Source organism: Palaemon carinicauda, chromosome 11 (genome assembly GCF_036898095.1).
Source record: "Palaemon carinicauda isolate YSFRI2023 chromosome 11, ASM3689809v2, whole genome shotgun sequence".
In the NCBI taxonomy this organism is placed as follows: domain Eukaryota; kingdom Metazoa; phylum Arthropoda; class Malacostraca; order Decapoda; family Palaemonidae; genus Palaemon; species Palaemon carinicauda.
Window position 1 is genome coordinate 94,737,743 of NC_090735.1, and position 23,371 is coordinate 94,761,113.

At 35.8% G+C, this 23,371-nt stretch overlaps 1 protein-coding gene across 1 annotated transcript in view; it reads left to right on the forward strand.

Moving 5' to 3' along the window:
• The window catches only part of LOC137649393 (probable Na(+)/H(+) antiporter nhx-9), a 473,554-nt gene that overhangs the window by 248,112 nt on the left and 202,071 nt on the right, over positions 1 to 23,371 (forward strand). Inside the window, exon 15 of the mRNA XM_068382378.1 lies at positions 18,389 to 18,587. Within this exon, the coding sequence (XP_068238479.1) occupies positions 18,389 to 18,587 (199 nt within the window). The remainder of the gene's footprint in view (positions 1 to 18,388; positions 18,588 to 23,371) is intronic.

Below are 23,371 nucleotides of genomic sequence, written 5' to 3' on the forward strand. Positions count from 1 at the left end.
TTGCATTAGAAGTCCTTTGACCTTTTTTTTTTAGCTCCCCCACCCCTTGCATTAGAAGTTCTTTGACCTCTTTTTAGCTCCCCCACCCCTTGCATTAGAAGTTTTTTTATTTCTTTTTAGCTCTCCCACCTCTAGCATTAGAAGGTCTTTGACCTCTTTTTAGCTCTCCCACCTCTAGCATTAGAAGTTCTTTGACTTCTTTTTAGCTCCCCCACCCCTTGCATTAGAAGTTCTTTGACTTCTTTTTAGCTCCCCCACCACTTGCATTAGAAGTTCTATGACCTCTATTTAGCTCCCCTACCCCTTGCATTAGAAGTTCTTTGACCTCTTTTTAGCTCCCACACATCTTGCATTAGAAGTAATTTGACCTCTTTTTAGCTTCCACACCCCTTGCATTAGAAATTCTTTGACCTTTTTTTAGCTTCCCCACCCCTTGCATTAGAAGTTCTTTGACCTCCTTTTAGCTTCCCCACCCCTTGCATTAGAAGTTCTTTGACCTCTTTTTAGCTCCCACACCCCTTGCATTAAAAGTTCTTTGACCTGTTTTTAGCTCCAACACCCCTTGCATTAGAAGTTCTTTGACCTCTTTTTAGCTCCCCCACCCCTTGCATTTGAAGTTCTTTGACCTCTTTTTAGCTCCAACACCCCTTGCATTAGAAGTTCTTTGACCTCTTTTTAGCTCCCCCACCCCTTGCATTAGAAGCTTTTTTACCTCTTTTTAGCTCCCGCACTCCCTGCATTAGAAGTTCTTTGACCTCTTTTTAGCTCCCCCACGCCTTGCATTAGAAGTTCTTTGACCTCTTTTTAGCTCCCACACCGCTTGCATTAGAGGTTCTTTGACCTCTTTTCAGCTTTTCAGCTCCCACATCACTTGCATTAGAAGTTCTTTGACCTCTTTTTAGCTCCCCCACCCCTTGCATTAGAAGTTTTTTTTCACCTCTTTTTAGCTCCCCCACCCCTTGCATTAGAAGTTCTTTGACTTCTTTTTAGCTTCCCCACCCCTTGCATTAGAAGTTTTTTTTTACCTCTTTTTAGCTCCTCCACCCCTTGCATTAGAAGATCTTTGACCTCTTTTCAGCTCCCCCACCCCTTGCATTAGAAGTTCTTTGACCTCTTTTCAGCTCCCACACCCCTTGCATTAGAAGTTCTTTGACCTCTTTTCAGCTCCCACACCCCTTGCATTAGAAGTTCTTTGACTACTTTTTAGCTCCCCCACCCCTTGCATTAGAAGTTCTTTGACCTCTTTTTAGCTCCCCCACCCCTTGCATTAGAAGTTCTTTGACCTCTTTTTAGCTCCCCCACCCCTTGCATTAGAAGTTCTTTGACCCTTTTTTTAGCTCCACCACCCCTTGCATTAGAAGTCCTTTGACCTTTTTTTTTTAGCTCCCCCACCCCTTGCATTAGAAGTTCTTTGACCTCTTTTTAGCTCCCCCACCCCTTGCATTAGAAGTTTTTTTATTTCTTTTTAGCTCTCCCACCTCTAGCATTAGAAGGTCTTTGACTTCTTTTTAGCTCCCACAGCTCTAGCATTAGAAGTTCTTTGACCTCTTTTTAGCTCCCCCACCCCTTGCATTAGAAGTTCTTTGACCTCTTTTTAGCTCCCCCACCCCTTGCATTAGAAGTTCTTTGACCTCTTTTTAGCTCCCACACCCCTTGCATTAGAAGTTCTTTGACCTCTTTTTAGCTCCCACACCCCCTGCATTAGAAGTTCTTTGACCTCTTTTTAGCTCCCACACCCCTTGCATTAGAAGTTCTTTGACATCTTTTTAGCTCCCCCACCCCTTGCATTAGAAGTTCTTTGACCTCTTTTTAGCTCCCACACCCCTTGCATTAGAAGTTATTTGACTTCTTTTTAGCTCCCACACCCCTTGCATTAGAAGTTCTTTGACCTCTTTTTAGCTCCCTCACCCCTTGCATTAGAAATTCTTTGACCTCTTTTTAGCTCCCCCACCCCTTGCATTAGAAGTTCTTTGACCTCTTTTTAGCTCCCCCACCCCTTGCATTAGAAGTTCTTTGACCTCTTTTCAGCTCCCACACCCCTTGCATTAGAAGTTCTTTGACCTCTTTTTAGCTCCCACACCCCTTGTATTAGAAGTTCTTTGACTGCTTTTTAGCTCCACCACCCCTTGCATTAGAAGTTCTTTGACCTCTTTTTAGCTCCCCCACCCCTTGCGTTAGAAGTTCTTTGGCCTCTTTTCAGCTCCCACACCCCTTGCATTAGAAGTTCTTTGACCTCTTTTTAGCTCCCACACCCCTTGCATTAGAAGTTCTTTGACTGCTTTTTAGCTCCCCCACCCCTTGCATTAGAAGTTCTTTGACCTCTTTTTAGCTCCCCCACCCCTTGCATTAGAAGTTCTTTGACCTCTTTTTAGCTCCTACACCCCTTGCATTAGAAATTCTTTGACCTCTTTTTAGCTCCCCCACCCCTTGCATTAGAAGTTCTTTGACCCCTTTTTAGCTCCTCCACCCCTTGCATTAGAAGTGCGTTGACCTCTTTTTAGCTCCCCCACCCCTTGCATTAGAAGTTCTTTGACCCCTTTTTAGCTCCCACACCCCTTGCATCAGAAGTTCTTTGACCTCTTTTCAGCTTTTCAGCTCCCACACCCCTTGCATTATAAGTTCATTGACCTACTATTTAGCTCCCCCATCCCTTACATTATAAGTTTTTTTTTACCTCTTTTTAGCTCCCCCACCCCTTGCATTAGAAGTTCTTTGACCTTTTTTCAGCTCCCACACCCCTTGCATTAGAAGTTCTTTGACTTCTTCTTAGCTCCCCCACCCCTTGCATTAGAAGTTCTTTAACTTCTTTTTAGTTCCCCCCCCCCCTTGCATTAGAAGTTCTTTGACATCTTTTTAGCTCCCCCACCCCTTGCATTAGAAGTTCTTTGACCTCTTTTCAACTCCCACACACCTTGCATTAGAAGTTCTTTGACCTCTTTACAGCTCCCACACCCCTTGCATTAGAAGTTCTTTGACCTCTTTTTAGCTCCCACACCACTTGAATTAGAAGTTCTTTGACCTCTTTTTAGCTCCCCCACCCCTTGCATTAGAAGTTCTTTTGACCTCTTTTCAGCTCCCTCACCCCATGCATTAGAAGTTCTTTAACCTCTTTTTAGCTCCCCCACCCCTTGCATTAGAAGTTCTTTGAACTCTTTTTAGCTCCCACACCCCTTGCATTAGAAGTTCTTTGACCTCTTTTCAGCTCCCACACCCCTCGCATTAGAAGTTCTTTGACCTCTTTTTAGCTCCCACACCCTTTTCATTAGAAGTTCTTTGACCTCTTTTTACCTCCCACACCCCTTGCATTAGAAGTTCTTTGACCTCTTTTTAGCTCCTCCACCCCTTGCATTAGAAGTTTTTTTACCTCTTTTTAGTTTCCCACCCCTTGCATTAGAAGTTCTTTGATCTCTTTTTAGCTTCCCCATCCCTTGTATTAGAAGTTATTTGACCTATTTTTAGCTCCCACACCCCTTGGATTAGAAGTTCTTTGACCTTCTTTTAGCTCTCACACCCCTTCCATTAGAAGTTCTTTGACCTGTTTTTAGCTCCCACACCCCTTGCATTAGAAGTTCTTTGACCTCTTTTTAGCTCCCACACCCCTAGCATTAGAGGTTCTTTGACCTCTGTTTAGCTCCCACACCTCTAGCATTAGAAGTTCTTTGACCTCTTTTTAGCTCCCACACCTTTAGCATTAGAAGTTCATTGACCTCTTTTTAGCACCCACACCTCTAGCATTAGAAGTTCTTTGACCTCTTTTTAGCTCCCACACCTCTAGCATTAGAAGTTCTTTGACCTCTTTTTAGCTCCCACACCTCTAGCATTAGAAGTTCTTCGACTTCTTTCAGCTCCCACACTTCTAGCATTAGAAGTTCTTTGACCTCATTTTAGCTCCCACACCTCTAGCATTAGAAGTTCTTTGACCTCTTTTTAGCTCCCACACCTTTAGCCTTAGAAGTTCTTTGACTTCTTTTTAGCTCCCACACCTCTAGCATTAGAAGTTCTTTGACCTCTTTTCAGCTCCCTTACTTCAAGCATTAGAAGTTCTTTGACCTCTCTTTATAGCTCCCACAACTCTAACATTAGAAGTTCTTTGACCTCTCTCCTTAGCTCCCACACTTCTAGCATGAGAAGTTCTTTGACATATATTTCTAGGTTCCATACTTTTAGCATTAGAAGGTCTTCGATCTTTATTTTGAGGTGCCTTACTTCTAGCATTAGAGGCTCTCTATTTTTAAGTGTCTTACTTCTGGCATTAGAGGCTCCTTTTTGCTGTTCTCTCCTTTCTTCTAGTTTTCAAGATCTTCTTTCATTAGATTATCTTTTTCTTTCGAGATTTCATTGTCTCTTTTCCTTAGTTCGTCAGTGTCCTTCTAGATTTCAAAAGAGATATCAGTGCCGCGAGTCCTCACTTCGTCAGATTCCTCAGGGAAATCGAAGGCATTTATTCTTTACCTATCTGGGCAATGAGTAAAGAGATGAATACTATCGATTTCTCCGCATACACTATCATGCCAAAGCAAATGATGAGCAACATGATATATTTACCAATGTCGTCTGGATATGTCCTTACTTCAATGGCGAATTTTAGGACAATCTTGTTGAAGAACTACACGTCATTCACCGTTCAGTTGAACCATTCTGCCTACATCCTCATTCCCCGCAATCCGTTTTTGCACCGATACAAAGCCTCGTACTTTTTTCCAAGAGTCTCCTTTAATAAGACAAAGTCGCAAAAGCCCAAGCAAAGGATCCTTCAAGGCGCATACATTATGATCTTCAAAGCTCAGCTGCCAACGGAAGATCCCGTGTCTTTCTATAGGTCGGGTGATATAAAACGAACGATCGGCAACTTCGGCAGCAACCGAAACCATTTGTAGTTGATGGTGTTCCGAAGACGTAACACATAATTCTTACCGGCAGCTTCCTATTCCGCCAGAATGCGATCTCTGTGAGTTAAGTGAAATCCTTCTCCCAGTCATCAACTCATTTCCTCTTACTCCTATTGACGCGCAATTCCTTGGTTAGATTTCGCCAACTACATACAGATCATGTGAGGTGTTGCAGGCTACGTTTGAAAAATGAAGATCAGGTCTTCAGAAGTCATTTGAAGCTCGGGGAGGAGTTGTTCAGGACTGCTCCTGGAAATTTCAGTTCTGGAGTTATTTAGAAATCCATGTTAAGTATACGGCTATGTCCTTTGAAGACTTTTGGAAATTCAGGAAAGTTTTCTTCCGAAACCGTTCTGAGATTCCGTTCTGGAGGCATTCAGAATTCCATGCTAAGTCTATGGCTATTTTTTCTGAAGCCATTTGGAAATCCTGGAAAGTTTTCTTCCGATACCGTTCTGAGATTCCGTTCTGGAGGCATTCAGAATTATATGCTAAGTCTATGGCTATTTCTTCTGAAGCCATTTGGAAATCCGAGAAGATTTTCTTCCGAATTCTTGTTTTACAACAACAACAACAACAACAACAATAATAATAATAATAATAATAATAATAATAATAATAATAATAATAATAATAATAATAATAATAATAATAATAATAATAATAATAATAATAATAATAAACTACGTGATTTGAGGTTTAAAGCAAACCGAATTGAAATAGTTGATTTCAGGTAAATTATTTCAGGTTTTGGGAACAATCTATTTCTGGTACGAATCTATATATATATATATATATATATATATATATATATATATATATATATATATATATATATATATATATATATATATATATATATATGTATATATATATACTGTATGTATATATATATATATATATATATATATATAAATATATATAGTTTATATATGTGTATATACATGCATGTATTTAAGCTTTTGCAGTATATGAATATTCTGTGTATATATGCATATTTATACGATGTATATATATACATATATATACATAGTCATATATATATACATACATATGCATATATATAATATATACATACATATACGCAATATATATATATATATATATATATATATATATATATATATACATATATATATATATATATACATACATATATATATATATATATATATATATATATATATATATATATATATATATATATATATATATTTATATATATGAATACAGTATATCTGCATGTACTGTACACACACACACACACACACACACACACACACACACACATATATATATATATATATATATATATATATATATATATATATATATATATATATATCATACATACATACATACATACATATATACTGTTTGTACATACATACACCCCTAAATACAGCAGCCTTCGTATTCTCCCAACTGTTTATACATGCAAAAAGCAAATGTAAAATGCATATCACCAAGTTTTGGCTTAACCTTGATATTTCATCAAGATTCCAGGTGTGGACAAGATATCTGTCCGCAAGCCACTGTACATTTTGTTCTTCAAAACGGAATAACTTCTTGAAATCACGATCAAGTGTGGGTAAACGGGGCATGTATTGTTTAACATGCCTCACATCCACAAAATCTGCCATCGTGCTGAGAATCGAACAACCTTTCTCTTTGAACTGCAGTCTGCTACTGACCAGACTCAGAGTCTCGAAGCATATGCTCTTTTTATGAAGTAAAGGGTCTTCTTTATGTATAACCATTTGTGATTTTATAAGGATATGTTTTTGCTCTAAAAGTAGAAGCTTTTGCTTGAAATGTTTATGAATAGGCTACAAGTAGAAGGATTTCCTTCATATTTTGCAAGTATAAGCATATCCTTTTCTTTATGAATACCACCCATTACCTCTTTTTCTTCCCCTCGCTGTAAGACCTCGAAATTGTTACATCGTATTTCAACTGCAGTGTTTTACCCCTTGTTCCATCTTGGCGTGTGTCAGTCTCGACGTCGGGTCTTAGCCAAATTTCATAGATAATAATAATAATAATAATAATAATAATAATAATAATAATAATAATAATAATAATAATAATAATAATAATAATAATAATAATTATTATTATTATTATTATTATTATTATTATTATTATTTTTATAAATAATAATAATAATGATAATACCGGAGATACCTGTAAAGCTATTATTATTCATTATTAGCTGAGCTACAACCCGAGTTGGAAAAGCAAAATGATTTATATAATTTTTCTTTGCTTTTCCAAGTCAAATCTGATCTGTTACCGTTCTAAAGAGCATAGGTCCCCCTTTTCTCCAAATAAGCACTTCTACAATCAACATTTAACTAGGGCTTGTCTTTCATTTGGTATTTTAGCACACAAGAAGGGATATGCTTGAAAATTATGTTGAATAGATTTGCATTTTAATGGACAACATGCTCAAACATATTATACAGTTGTGACCATTTCTAATTCAAAAGATCACTCAAAATACTATCCTAGTCTCATTAAGATTTTATATACATCGTATATGAGTAAGACTCAGTTAATTATTTATTTTTCTGCACAAAATACTGTATAACACTTAGTGGATCCTTTTTGGTCATTCTAATATTCCATGCCCTCCATATCGCCTTTTCAAATTTCTTGCCTTTTCCTCCCAAGATTTCTGAACCATGAAATGTTTTCTAATTGGACTTTATTCTATCTAGGCAAGCGTGGCCAAACCATGTGCTAATTATTTTCTACACCTTTGATTATCTTCTTTAAAAAATTTACTTCAATCTCTTTTACTCCTCACACACTCACCTGTTAGTTTATTTTGACGACGTTAAAAATAGCCATAACAGTTTGCACTGAAATACATAGAAATAAATAAAAATACAAAGGAATAAACCAGCGAAGAAAGAGTTTAGTTGAACATGCCCCAAGTATTGAGAATAATAAAGCAATTGTGGTAGCCTATTGGAAACATCCCAGCCTGGCAATTTTGTAGATGGGGGTTTGAAAAACACACACATGATAGTTTCTCGTATTGTCCTTAACCTCACCATCCTTGTGAGCAAGGGATGGGACATTTGGGGGAGTAGTAAATATAACCTGTAAATATGGTTCTGTTTACTCCATGCCTTGAACTATTATCACCTACCCTGGGTTGTACCTTGATCTTTGGTGGTTAGCACCAGGGTGGCAGTGGAGCACTCCACGTAGTCTACAAGGTACAGCAGGCCTCATATTCGCTCAACACATGTTTGTCTGCATATAAAAACCTATGACTTCATGTCATACCCTCACAATCTGTAATTAACTATATGAACAAGCCTTTTCCTCATTTTTCTTGTACTTTGGCATTACCCTGTTCTAAATAGCAAAATGGTTAAACTATGTACATTGGTCATGGTAATAAAGGCTTCTAAAGATGGGTACGTTAGCTAGTCAAAAGTGGCTGATATCATTTTGACAATTTTTAATTGTAACTTTTAGATGTGACCTTACACAGTATTGAGATGCACAATTTTGATAATGTATTCTCTGTCCGGTCATCTTAGGATTAATACTGACTGCTGTCTGAAAAGGAAAAGACTTTGGCTTTCTTTGATGCGTTTTAGGGATAGAAGTGTCTTATACCCCCAAACAGTATTGTGAAGTCTATTCTTTTAAAGAGATATAAAGGAAAGTTTATTGATACTTTTTTTTGCAACAGTGATCCCAAATCAAAACATGTCTTGTCAATTGCTTAAGATATATTATCCCCTTCAGGAGGAAGGAAGAAAATGACCACAAATGTGTGTTTTGGTTTGATAGTGTACGCTATGATTCGGGGAAAACTAATTCTGCATAAGCTAGTAGGATTGTGAAGAAATAGACACCACATGGGTAGAGGAGATGCTCAAGAGATTTGGCAGTGGGGATGGTAATTAAAAAGCTGTTCTTCCATCAAATATTGTACCTGCAATTTCGTTCAAATAGAGGTTCAGTGGCCGCTTACGGCTAAAACCAAAGGGGGTGTTAATCCATAAAAATTTGTAGCTTTTGTTTTAATATTGTGTGGAAGGAAACAAACGGGTATAAGAAAATGTCAGAAACTTGATAGAGTTCTAAAAGAACAAAATCAAACAATTTTTACTTGCCATAAACTAAATTGCTACTGATCTAGCTTGATCCATTTATTTACATATTAAATCCATTTTTCTTGATTTAATATGAACGAAAAGATGTATTTTCTCCTTGAAATCTGGAGGCCAGACAACTGAGGAATGTTTTTCTTCATTGAAAGCACTGCAAGTGTATTTAGTCTTGGTTAAGCTTTTATTACTTTTAGTGTTAAAAAGCAGGATTTTTCCTCTGTTGTAGTCATGGGAATTGTAAAAAAAAAGAAATTGTAAAAGAACTGAAAAAAAGAATCAAATAGAATAGCTGGAAGTAGGATAATAATCTAATTCTACATTTTTATTACATTCAAGAATATAGTGCAAAGTTTTTAAGCATAACACCCGTGGAGTTATATGAAATAACTACCCTCCACCAGCACGAGAAGGTCAGCTCTCTCTCCCTCTCAGCCCATGGCTCAGATTCGTCTGTAGCTTGCTGTGCACATCACATAACAGCCAAACACCCCACAGCTGAAACTGTGAAGTGCACAGTTCCATACAGAGATTCTTTTTTTTACTTCCTCTTTTTTTTTTTTTTTTTTTTTTTTTTTTTTTTTTTTTGCATAAAGTGAAGGATATCCACTGACACTAAGCCTAAAGATTATACATTGTACAAGTATAAAGAAAGAATGGAAAGAAAAAATCATTATATTGGATATTATCAATAGTATCAAATAAAAATAGGGGTTGCTGAAGTTATGCAGTACTTATCACGAGCCATCACTGCAGAGGACTGACAATGCTGAGTATATGTAAGACAACCTTGAGGGCAAAGAAAGCATCCATGTTTTGTGCAGGGATTTCTTTCAAGAGGGATTTGCCGTAGACACTAGCAAGCTAACACACACGGGTAAGAAAAGAAAATAATAAGAAAAGAGTTATAGAAATCAAGGAAACAAGCTTTTCCAATGTACTTTAGCCAACAAGAAAGCATTGCTTTCATTTGTTCACTTGGTGAGGACAAAAATGTTTAGTTCCTATGAATTTTAAAGAGAGAGTCGTCATTGGTTAAATAAGGCCTGGATATTTTATAGTCTTTTACCAGCAAAACTATTTTATGTATAAATTAAGTCACTTCAGGACTGTCAGCATGTCCCTGGCTGTAGTGGATTTCATGCCCTATAGTCACTATGCCTTTCTCTCAAACTACAAGAACTGGCTACCTTCCAATGATAGCTGCACCAGTCAGTGAACCCAGTACTGTCTACACCTGCATGAAATCTTTTAACAAAACATTCATAGATTATCTTCAGCAGAGAAATCCTGTAATCACATTTGATAAGGGATGCTACTGTCATACAAAGCGCATTTATTGGAAACGGGGGTTTGAAAGATGACGCTGAAGGTATCATTTGGAAAGTTATGAGCCGGAAACCTACAACAGAAATAGTACATCAATTGATTGTCGAGAAATATTTAATTTTGAATTAATTGAGTGGGACCTTGTTGTTCCGGGAGTGTCTCCCTATAACATGCAACAAAGAATTATCAGGGGAGGTTAGGAGCACAACACCCTTGCAATAACTTTGATGATACAATTCACAAACCTTCACTCTAATAGAAAAGTTTCCTCTGCCCAGAGACCTTAAAACTGCACATGTAACTAAGTAATTTAATGCTCTGCCGTAGTTTTGTCACGACTAAAGCCACCTAACTCTTAGGCTTTATTTCTGCTCCGTCCTAGCGACCCAAGTGAGATGCTGGTCAAGAATTTACATCTTGAATGAAGATAATGGGAATGGATGGGAGCAGGAATGTATTAAAGTAAAGTTAAAATAAAGATCTTTACATTCGAAGCACTGAGAGTGAAAAAAGTATACATTCACTGATATCACTTACTCTAGGTTATTTAGATCAACTTTACTCCTTTCAATATCTCGGGTATAACTTTATTGAACTAAATCATTATGATACAAACACATAATAAAGTAAAAGGAGTAAAGATACAAGCTATTATGACCTAAGCTAATTTCTTTATTACCAAAATTGCAATACTTAATCAGACATCTTAATAAGAGGAAAAGTTAAAGCAAACATGATTAAAGAAAAATCAAGGAAAGGCAAAAGTCTTTGCAAAAATATTCTTACTATACACTCGAGAACTTTTGCAATGGTAAATGATTAAAATGGAGTAGGACACGTGGTCCTGAGACAAGAGACTTTACTAGTCTCTAAAGAACAATCATTCATAAAAGTTTGAACAAGAAACCACACGCACTCAGCCTGAATTGTGTAAAAAGCCAGCAATACCTAAATAACATAAGAATCTAAATCTAATCTAAGATGGGAAATTTAATGTGGGCCCACGTTACCTGCACTCTCTTCCAAGCACTTAATAGAGTAGCTTTTATCCCGAAAATAGCCATGGAATATCTTGCTTGCACCTGTTGCTGACTGGCCCACCCCTCGGTGTTCCTCGCCTGGCCGATCAGGATCTCTGACACAGGTTCCAGGTTGGTCTTCCCCTCTCTAGCCATCAGGACACTGGGACTAAACGATCCTCCTCTGTTGGTACTGCATGGAACATGTCTTGGAGTGAGTCAGAGAGGTGAATATTAACCTGGTTTATCACGTAGCGTAGCGAATGGAGCGATTCTCAGTTCAAGTCGGTTCACCTGGGTCAGCTTCCGACAGGTGTGTCTTGTTGAGGTGAGGTGCTGAATCAGGCATTTTGGCCAGTTCAGGATATTTGTGCAAGGAGTAATGTGGAGGCAGGATTTTATACAAAATACATTGAGCAATCTTGCAACTCTAGTGGAACATACATAATAATAATCCTATCTACTCTGACATAAAGAAAATATAATTTAAAAAGAGTAATTAGCAAGGGGCTGGTGCAGTGGGCAAAACAACCTAAATGCTGCTTATAAGTCAGCAATACTATAATTTCATTCAAACAGTGTAATAATTTAGCTCAAAACACATAGTTTAAGGCAAGAACCAATGTTACGCTTCTACGCCGTGACGTCACAAACGTGGCGTATTTGTCGACAACTAGGGTTTCTGGTAGCGTCCTCGCCAGGTGATTGCCAGACTTGGGTTCAAGTCCCACTCAAAATCGTTAGTTCCTTTTGTTGCTGCAACCTCACCATCCTTTTGAACTTAGGAAGGTTGGTCTATCTGCAGAGTTATCAGCAAGCATTGCCTGGCTTTCTTTCGACCTAACATTGGTGGAGAGTGGGCTTGGGCGATGATCATAAGTAATATGGTTAGTCTCTAGGGCATTGTCCTGCTTGATAGAGCAATGCTACTGTCCCTTGCCTCTGTCATTCATGAGCAGCCTTTAAACTTTTAAAAACTACCCAAAGTTACCAGTGTCTCGGTAGAAGAAAACGTAGTGCGAAAAGGTTCAGCATGTGGATGTGATACCAAGTGCATAAATGTCACCCACCTTCAGCCTATTCTGTAGATGATGATCATCATCATGATTATGTTGATTATTAGTAATAACACATCGTGATGATACTGCTCATCAGAGTTCATTTCTATAGAAAAAAAAAAGGAATATGTGGTAATTGTCCACTCAAATATGTTTCTAATGTATATTCACTGTAAAATGTACAAATAAGTTGCGAGGATTCATTTTCTAAAGCAATATATACCTCTGAAAAGGTAACGTAGTAAATTTATATTTGGATACAGAATAACGTGCGCTTACTATATGTATGAAATTATATAAAGTATAAAGAATATGTTGGTGGCAGTGCGTTTGTTCCAGTGTTATTTACAAGTAGGCCTACCGTTCTTCATTTAGGCCCACTTTTCTTTGTACTTTCTTTCATCTTGCTGCCAACCACTCACAATTTACTTCTTGCTGGAACCACCGATTATACCCCAGTAGCACGATGGCGTGGACTGGCCTCCCTAACCCAGGGTCTGGAAATTATGGGTTACATTCGTTAATCCACTCCATTTCAAATAAAAGGTAGGCCTTTAGGTCTCAAATTTAATGATGAATGATTAATGAAAACATTGCATAACAGCGATATTTATTTCATAAACTTTGTAAAACTGTACTATTTTCTGGAATAAAAAGTATGAGGATATGAATGACTCAGTTCGTTAGGGTTCATGTTTATTCTAGGAAGCCTTCAAGCATTTACTTGAACATAGAAACCATAAATTTACTTTTTGAGTAAATAAAATGCTGTCCTCTGAGGGTAACTAATCTGAAAAAGACTTTTGAGCCTTTTATTACTGCATATCCGACCATTTTGGGCATGCTCTTCGCACTCCCCAAGCGATATTATATATATTATATATATAATATATATATATATATATATATATATATATATATATATATATATATATATATATATATATATATATATATTATTGCTCTCACTCCTACAGTAATAATTTACCTGAAAAGAAAGGGGGTGGCCTTCCAAAAGTATGTAAAAAACATTTAAATAAACAGAAAACCTAACATGAGCCTTAAATGAGGCCCCCTAGAATACGGCCATAATTATATATACAATTGTACATAGGCTATACATAATTTCGGGAGCCAACTGACTCTCTCTTCAGGTAAATTATTACTGTAGGAGTGCGAGCATTGATATATATATATATATATATATATATATATATATATATATATATATATATATATATATGTTTATATATATATGTTTATATATATATATATATATATATATATAATATATATATATATATATATATATATATATATATATATATATATATATATATATATATATATATATATATATATATATATATAATATATATCTATATATATATATATATATATATATATATATATATATATATATATATATATATATATATATATATTATACATTGTGTGTGTGTGTGTATGTATGATTTGCTGTGTGAGTAAGTAGTTTCATTTTCTTAGGTTTAGATTTCTTCTAGAGAATAAAATCTACTTTTACATGTCGAGGCTCATCAAGAACATAATGAAAATCTTTAACAAAATTTCTTTAGTGAGTAAAGAAACTTTTGATATAAGATACTACTAGAGAGAGAGAGAGAGAGAGAGAGAGAGAGAGAGAGAGAGAGAGAGAGAGAGATACAATGGTTTTGGATGTCTCAAAGACTTTTTAGTCCAACCGTGGAGAGACTATTTGTTCTTTGGTAGAGCGATGTAGTTTAACCATTTAGAAAGTTCTTATGATCTTCTCTAACTTATTCTTGAACTCATTTGCTGTGTTACTGTTTACTACATCTGCTGGAAGTCTATTCCAAGCATTTGCTATTTTATGATTGAAGAAATTACCACATTGAATAGTGTTGTATCTTTTCAATTCCAGTTTGTATCCGTTCTCTCTGTGCTGATTTGTGCTTAGCGTGAATAGATTGTTCCAATCTACATTTGTTATTCCTTTAAGAATTTTGAATGCCTCTATCAACTGTCCCCTTAGTCGTCGAGTTTGTAAATCAAATAATTTCAATTGTTCCATCCTCTGTCTATATCCAAATTTCCTTAGTGTTGGAATTAGTTTGGTGGCCATAGCTTGTACTGCTTCCAATTTATCTATATCCTTCTGAACTCTTGGATCCCATAATTGAACTCCATTTTCTAGATGGGGTCTTACTAGTGATATGTACCGCTGTAGTACAATTTCTTTGTTTCTATATTTGAATTGTCTCGTTATGTAACCTATTAGTTTTTGTACTTTGTTTTCAGCTTTTATTCTGTTTAGAGAATTTCAAATCCTTGCTGATAATGATACCGTGAGCTTCCTCTTGGTCCACACTTTCTATTTCATTACCCAGCAGTGAGTAATTTGACTGTGGGTTACCATCACCTGTGTGTATGACTTTACATATCCTACAGTTGAAAGGCATTTGCCATTTTTTGGACCATTCTCCTAGCTTTTTTAGATCCTCTCTTAAGGCTTCTACGTCTTCTGAGTTCGCAGCATTTAAGCCTAGTTTAGTATCGTCGGCAGATTTTGTCATTTTACTAGCTAATTCTCAATCTATGTCATTAATGTAGATCACAAATAGCAATGGGCCAAGGACGGATCCTTGAAGTGCTCCACTTGTAACAGCTTCCCTCTCTGAAGCTTCTCCATTGATTACAACTCTTAGTTTTCTGGTTGTTAGCCAATGTTCGGTCCATTCAGTTGGCTCGTCAATGATGCCTTGTGCTCTAATTTTGTCCATTAATATTTTTTGAGGAACTTTGTCAAAAGCCTTTTGAAAGTCTAGGTATATAATGTCTATTTCCATGCTTTTGTCATAAATGCTAAACATATTGTGGAAAAATTCCAAAAGATTTGTCACACATGATATCTTTTGTTTAAAACCGTGTTGGCTATCTATCAGAAGATTGCTTTTCTCTACATGTTTTACTATTGAATCTACTATGATTGATTCCAAAATTTTGCAAGGCACTGAAGTTAGACACAGATCTGCAGTTGCCTGGTTCTTCTTTTGGTCCCCTTCTTGTAGATTGGAGGAATATGCCCAGTTGCCATCCTTGTAGCCCCTTTCTTTAGTTTGCTGTCTTTCGGAACATTTTGTAAAAATGTGGGGTTATCTCTTCTACTAGTTATATGATCTCTCTGGATGAATATCATCTGGACCTGGTGCCTTAGACTTACCGAGTCCTTTTATTTTCTTTATGATATCATCAATTGTAAAAGTGATTTTATTTAATGGTTGTGGGCTGTCATAATTGATAGGTGGTTCGGGGAGGGTCGTTGATGTTTCCCTACTTGATACAGATGTGGAATGTGCATTCATCAATTTGCTTTTCCAAATCATTTGTTACAAGATTACACTCCGAGTCTCTTCATGGACTAATATTGTTTATGATTGGCTTTCTAATGTTTACATACTCACAAAAATCTTTTGGGTTTTCTTTACTAGCTGAAGTAACTTTTTTCTCTTCATTGATCTTGGCTTTTTTAACTAGTTTATCTACTTTTCGGCTTAACTTTTAGTACTCGCAAATGTCATGAATTTAAAGCTGTGGACCCATTAATTTATGTTTTGTGTCTCTACTTCTTGGTGCCTTAATTATTTCTCTATTGAACCACTTAGGTTGTGGAGTTCCATTTGGTAAAATTTTTCTATGCTGTGTACATTTAGCCTTGTTTATATATATATATATATATATATATATATATATATATATATATATATATATATATATATATATATATATATATATATATATATATATATATATATTTCTACAAAGGAAATCCCATCAGGTATCTATGTTCCCTGTTTCGTCTTATTCTAAATTTTTGGTGTATTCCTTCAGTTTTATCCACTTATTACATCTTAGTGTAGCTTTTTTTATAATTTTCCTTTCTTTTAAATGAGAAATATTTACCTGAAACCTAACTATTCTGTGGTCACTTTTGCCAATATTTTCGCCTACTGAAACCACTGGATACAAAATTTTCTTCTGCTGTCAACACAATATCAAGTATGTTGTTTCCCCTGATGAAGAATTCATTGTTGACAAATTCTAGTGTCTATGTCCCTCTGTATTTGATGTAGAATTCATAGTGTCCCAATTTACTGCAGCATTGAAGTCTCCATTAGGACAGCTAGCTTATTGTTAACTTCTTGTCAAATTTTTCTATACAGCTCTTCGTCCTGTTCTTGTGTTTGATGTTGTGATTTGTATATTACTGTTATGGATATGTTTTTCCTATGGTGTTGATATTTGCACCTGTCACTTCACATTTGGCTTCTAATTTAAATTCGATTGGGTTTAAGTGATATTTAACTTAAAGCATCACCCTTACAACTTTTTTGGAAAGGCAATTCTTGAAAAGATTGAAGCCTGGATTTCGTATTCTCCGATAATCTTTTATTTTTTTACTTGAATCAAGGTCTCGGTAATGCCTATGAAATCTAATTCCTCACTAGTTATTATTATTCTGAAGTTTTCCATTTTGTTTTTAATTAACTGAGCATTGAATTGTGCCACTCTGAGGAAATTTTCTATCTTTTTTTCTCTTCCTCTGTGGCTTTGCTGGTTCCATGATGTACTACTGTTTTAGTTTTACTTTTATCTGCATTATCCAAGTTTTCTACCAAATTCCCTCTATTTGTTGTTGGAAGTTTTTCTAAGGGTCTAGTTTGTTCTTGGTCTACTGTGTTAAGTAATTGTGCAGGCGGAGGCTAAGTTGGTTTCCGTACAATTTCTTACCTTCTTCACTAAAGTGTATTCCATCTCTTTTGTATAATTTTCTCTTGCCGTAGAAAATATCCCAAATATCTTTAAATTTCAGTTTCTATTTCTGGCATGTGGAGAGAGAGAGAGAGAGAGAGAGAGAGAGAGAGATGAGGAGAGAGAGAGAGAGAGAGAGAGAGAGAGGCAGGCTGACTCAATTTGGACGAAACTACATTGAATTTTTATGTCTTATTTTAGTATACTAAGAATTTGAATTGCAATCTAGATGATTTCTCTTGTAATATTGATTCATCTACATAGATTTGAACCGTAGCTTTTCCTATGAATATACCTTTTTTTTTCTCGTGAAGTGGTCTTGAATGAATACTATTCTACTCACCAGTATAACGACTGATTTATATTTAACATGTATTAACGATTATTTGGAATCCCTGAATATTTGGATTGCTCCCCAAAATTCAGTAGTAACCTATCTGTCGATGTTATATTTTGTTGTCCTTATATTGTTTTCATATAGAATACGAAATTCAAGTTTAGTTATTGAGTACTTCAGTTAGCAACTTCGTGTGATACACCATCTTTCTCTCCTGATTTATAAATAAGTCATAGTTTGAAGAATTTAAGCTCTTAGAAAAAGTCAACAAACTTGGTTTGCATGTGTTCAACGCAGAAAGGAAAGGGGAAACCCAATCTTTAAAAATGTTAAAGCCTTACTAAATATGTTTGCTCATCGAGACGTTTTTTTTTTTCTTTTTTCGCAGACCCCGAAGACTTACTAATTTGTATCAAAGATTTTTATTTCCTTTCCTTGGAAAATGTTTCAGAGCTCTTCTAATTAAGGAAAAGTGTTTGAAAGTGTTTTAAGGATTTAATTTTTAGGGAGCGGGGAGGAAGAAAAGAAACCTAAAATTGAAGTTCGATGAAGTACGAAAACGAGGATGAGAACAACCAATGTGAAAAATATTTTACCAAGTCTTTGAAACACTACATTATTAATGAATGAAACGGTAAAGGTTACCTATTCCAATCTTTTATTCTACCCCTTTTGAAAATGGCCAGGAATAAATCCATGTAGAGAGAGAGAGAGAGAGAGAGAGAGAGAGAGAGAGAGGAGAGAGAGAGAGAGATTTACATTATGCTTTCTATTTAGCACTGACTAAAGTTCTTTTTATCCGTAACAGGTGTGTTCATGTTACGGGTATTATGAACCATTACCGAGTCAAGAAGATCAACATCGAGGAGCAGTTCATTGCGGCTTACGGGGGACTGAGAGGAGCCGTGGCCTTCTCCCTCGTCGAAATGCTGGACGATCATCTCGAGCCAAAGCCGATATTCGTTACGACGACTCTCGTGGTCATCTTATTCACCATTTTCATCCAGGTGAGGGACATGTCATTTTCTATCTAGTTTTCCTGCAAATGTTAAAAGGGATAGCATATAAGATGTGTATGAACAATCTTACATTATCTTACGTTTATATATAATATATATATATATATATATATATATATATATATATATATATATATTATATATATTTATATATATATATATATATATATATATATATATATATATACACAAGCAAATATTCATTTTTTTTATGATTCCAACTAGTGTACTTGTTGACTTTACATTGCGTATTTATGTCTGCTTTACGCAGCCACGGTAAACATTACCATTGAGTAGCCTGATTGGGATACGAAGAAACTCTTCACCTATTAGAAACACGACATTGCCCCCCATGGTTGCACAAGAAGCTTCATGTTACGTCGTGGTTTGGGTTAGAGCATAATTTTATGCTGGGCCGGTATATTCTTTTAAAGGTTGCAGGGGTGTCCACCCCTACATACTCTTCTCTTATGTTTAGCTTAAAACCTCTTTGATATTTGGACATATTGAAAATTGAGTAGTAGTTTATTAACACCACGTAGTCCTATTCCTACTCTTTTGGCTAACCCCAAGGTGTGTTCTGTTAGTTCGCTTGATTTGTTGTGGCCCATTTGAAACTGCTGTTTATTTTAATAGTATTAGAAAGTTCACTGTAGGTAACTGGTTGGTACCAACAAGCTTCGGAACACATTCTGATCACTGTAAAATAATGGTTCTTTGAATTCTGCAACATAATTCCACATCTTATCCATACCATTCCCGTTAGATTAAGGGATTTCATGGCTTCATCTGTGTTTTCATTTGGGTACCTACGGCCCTGTATGTTTCTGAAAATAAGAAAAGTCCTCGTTACCATCCCTGGTTAGACACAAGTGTTCACATACGCTCGTGATTGCTGGTGTAGACCTCTGAACTCTGCTTTATTCAACCTAGAAATCTATAACGTCACTTGCCTATGATTTTCAATTTTTTTTCTCTCTTTTTATAGGTTTATATAGTTTACCCGAGTCTTATTATGTAATTCAAGATCTTGAATTTCAATCGGTCATTTGTTCAACTGTGGTTTCCTTTCACAGGAAAACTTGTTCATGCGCATGTTTTTCTTTTTATTTTAGCTCTACTTATGAATATATTTACCTCCAGTCACAAATGTGGGCCCATGTCACATTGCTTGCCATTTAGACGAAATTCTTTAATTCATTGGAAATTATTTATTTCAATTAATATTTTCTTTTACCGGCCGTTATTCAATTCTTCAGTGACAATGTGGAATTGGTGGCTTTTGATTTTATCACATTAGATCACTTATTTAATAATTTATTGTGCCAATTCTCTCTCTCTCTCTCTCTCTCTCTCTCTCTCTCTCTCTCTCTCTCTCTCTCTCTCTCCTCTCTCTCTCTAAGTCTCTTAGTTTATCTTACATTTAATGTAATTATCCAGGATAAAAGTTGTGGAGTTTCTTTGTTAAAGTTTATCATTGATAAAATTGAGTCATGGGATGACAATGAAACAATCTCCAATAAATTTAGTAGATTTTAGAACGAAGCCTTTAGAAGGATATTGGGAGTTAAATGGCAGGACAGGATTAGAAATGAAACTATAAGAGAGATTACTTGAATGCCATTTGTGGATGAGATCATGATGAGTGGTAGATGGAGATGGTTTGGGCATGCTCTTCGCACTCCCCACGAGAGATTAGTTCACCAAACATTCAGCTGGGCTCCACAAGAAGGCACTAGAAGAGTTGGAAGACCCAGACCTACATGGCTGAGAACTGTGAAGCGCGAAGTAGATGATGAATGGAGAGGTATTGAATTAAAAGCTCAAGATAGAGACGACTGGCGAAATCTAACTGAGGCCCTTTGCGTAAATGGGCGTAGGAGGAGTTGATGATGATGATGATAATGAAACTTGAATTTGTTATAAATAGATTGAATTTCCTTTGAGTTTATGTCCACTGGGTGCATTTGGCAATGTTGCAGTTTATTTGTGTTATTACTGATTCATATGCATTTTATGTGCGTGGGTGGCAAAACTATAAATAGGTCTACAAACAAGTTAAAATATTTGAAGGCAAAGGTTCTCTCTCTCTCTCTCTCTCTCTCTCTCTCTCTCTCTCTCTCTCTCTCTCTCTCTCTCTCTCTCTCTCTCTCTCTCCTGTACCATCCAGGCATCCATTTCTATTATGTGTGCATTTCAAGGTTCAAGGAGCCATGTCCTGGAATTAATAAAAAAAGGTTTTAAAATTTGAAATTAACCCCAGTTTTCTAAGGAAACTAAAATGAAATAACTTACCCTTGAAGTTGTTTTAAACGATATATTAGCACAAAGATACGAAGAACAGAAGAGGTTCCTCTACCATTACCTTGTTGGCCAAATAACAATAAAACAATTATAGTAGTTACTCACTTAAATGACAATGAAAGATGTAGTATGCTACTCCGCTTTCATCAAATATCTTAATTATTTTATCTGCTATGTTTGGAATAATATTCTCCTATCGGGTCTTCATTTGCTGACACCCATCTTAGTTTGTTGAGCAGCATTCTGTGTATGAAATTCTTTACCCCTGATCTAGCACCGTCATTCAATTATTTATTTATGTATGATGCATAAGATTTTTCATAATTCTGACCATCCTTTGCATTAAAAATCTTCCAAGCTTTTACTGTACAGTACATGGTAGTAAGTATGCACTTAATTCTGACAGTCGTACTTACTTCGTGGTAAGGTTTAATACTACACAATATTCTGGAAGTTTTAACCAATAGTGACCAGGGTTCAGATTCATAAAATCCTGCTAAACCTATTTCGTAACTAAAGAGTCGTTGCTAAATTCTTTCTAGAATTGATCAAGGGATGCTCTAACTTCTTAGCAGGCAACTAAATCAGTTAGACACTTCCCATAGAGGTGAAGGCATCACAAGAATATCAGATTTGTGAAACTTCTTCGTGATAGGAGAAACTTATTGGAGGTATTTGACTATGCTTTACTGAAGAGATATGGATTTTCACGGCAGAACATAATGAAAATCAGCGACTTGATAATATCCGCTACAGAACACCTTACAAGAAAAAACTATTTTCTCCTGCCATAGGAACAAGTTTTAATTACATTTAATTGATATGCAGCAAGAACCTTTTATATTGGCGTAGGAGATCCTCTCTTAGTAACTCAAACAATAGTTTTCGGAGCCATTCACCGAGTTACTCACGCCTTGTGTATTAAGTTCAGACGTACGAAACCTATTAAGGAAACCACATATCCTCAAGTAAAGGATGGATTCTACCAATTATGACAATTTCCCGGATTGAATGGTGGGACGTATATACGGTTAGTGGGTCACCATAAAAAAAAAAAAAAAAAAAAAAAATGAAGTAGACATTGTTAATAGAAACGAGTATCACTTAATTAATGTCTATAGCTTCTATGTGATCATCGTGCATCACTAATTGCGAGGAAGTTTTGTTAACAATATTTGTGAATAAACACATTCGAATGAAAGCTTTGTTTTTTCTATTACCTGACTGCCTGGCATATTATGTGATCTTGTATAGATTGGATCCAATTTTTATGTTTTCTTTGTTACGGATAATCAACTCATTTGTATAATGTAAATCAAGTTCAATTAAAGATATGCATAAACAATAGTCTTTATATTTCACAAATCCAACCTTACAAAATCTTAATTTGGAGAAAGTTTATTTCCAAGTCTTTCTTTAACAAATCTATTTACATATTCATTTTTTCTCGCTTCAAAAGCAGGTTCTGTTTTTAATCAAAACACTTCCTTTTTCAAAGTCAACAAGACTACCAAAACCCACGTGGATTAAAGTCCCACTACGTAGAAGGACTTGTGGAATAAATAACAAAATGTTTGAATTATTGTTAGGTAAAATACATGCTTGTAGTAATTGGAATAACCAAAATTCCTTATTGTCGTGAGCGAAATGAGTGACCTTATATGGAATGCCACCAAACCCATAGCCCCGTCGACCCATAGCCCAGTCATTCCTTTTTACAATTATCACCGAGTGGGGGAGGAGAGTAGCTGATATTTTCGGCTGCGTTGTCAATAACTCCTATTCCAATAAATATATTCAAATGACATTTAAGAGATTATTTAGATATATATAAGCTTTGTTTCTACCAATTTTCATATTCATATCTGTTATAGGCATGCCCTGGCCTTCTCTTTTGTTCGTAAGTGACGAGTTTTAGCTAAAAAATCGGTGAGGAGCCGCAAACACTCTTAGAGTTTAATAGATATCCAAATGATTTTTACAGGGTTTGGTGGGTGTTATTTATACAAATTTAGTATTGATATTTGCCATAGAAAAGTCACAGTAGCCATTCTTCAATATCTACGCAAGGCTGATTTTCGGTGGCGCCGTAAATTCCTCATAGAATACTTCATATATCTAAATGCAATTTTCAGGGAATCATGGGATGGATATTTACTTTGTACATATCAATTTTCATGTTGATATCTACCATAGAAAGGCCACAACAAACATTTATTTCGATATGGTTTGAATGGTTACTTTTAGCGGTGGAGTAAACTGTTCCTCGAATAATTTACATACCCAAATGAAAATATCAGGTATCGATGGGAAACAGTTTTTCTGTTCCTGCCAAAATCCATGATAATATTTACAATTGAAAAGACACAGCTATCATATAGCCTTCTTGAATATCCTGTTAAATGTAGCAGCATTACAATGAACTGCGTGATAGTGAGCGACATCAACTAGGGACAAAGCCGATCTCA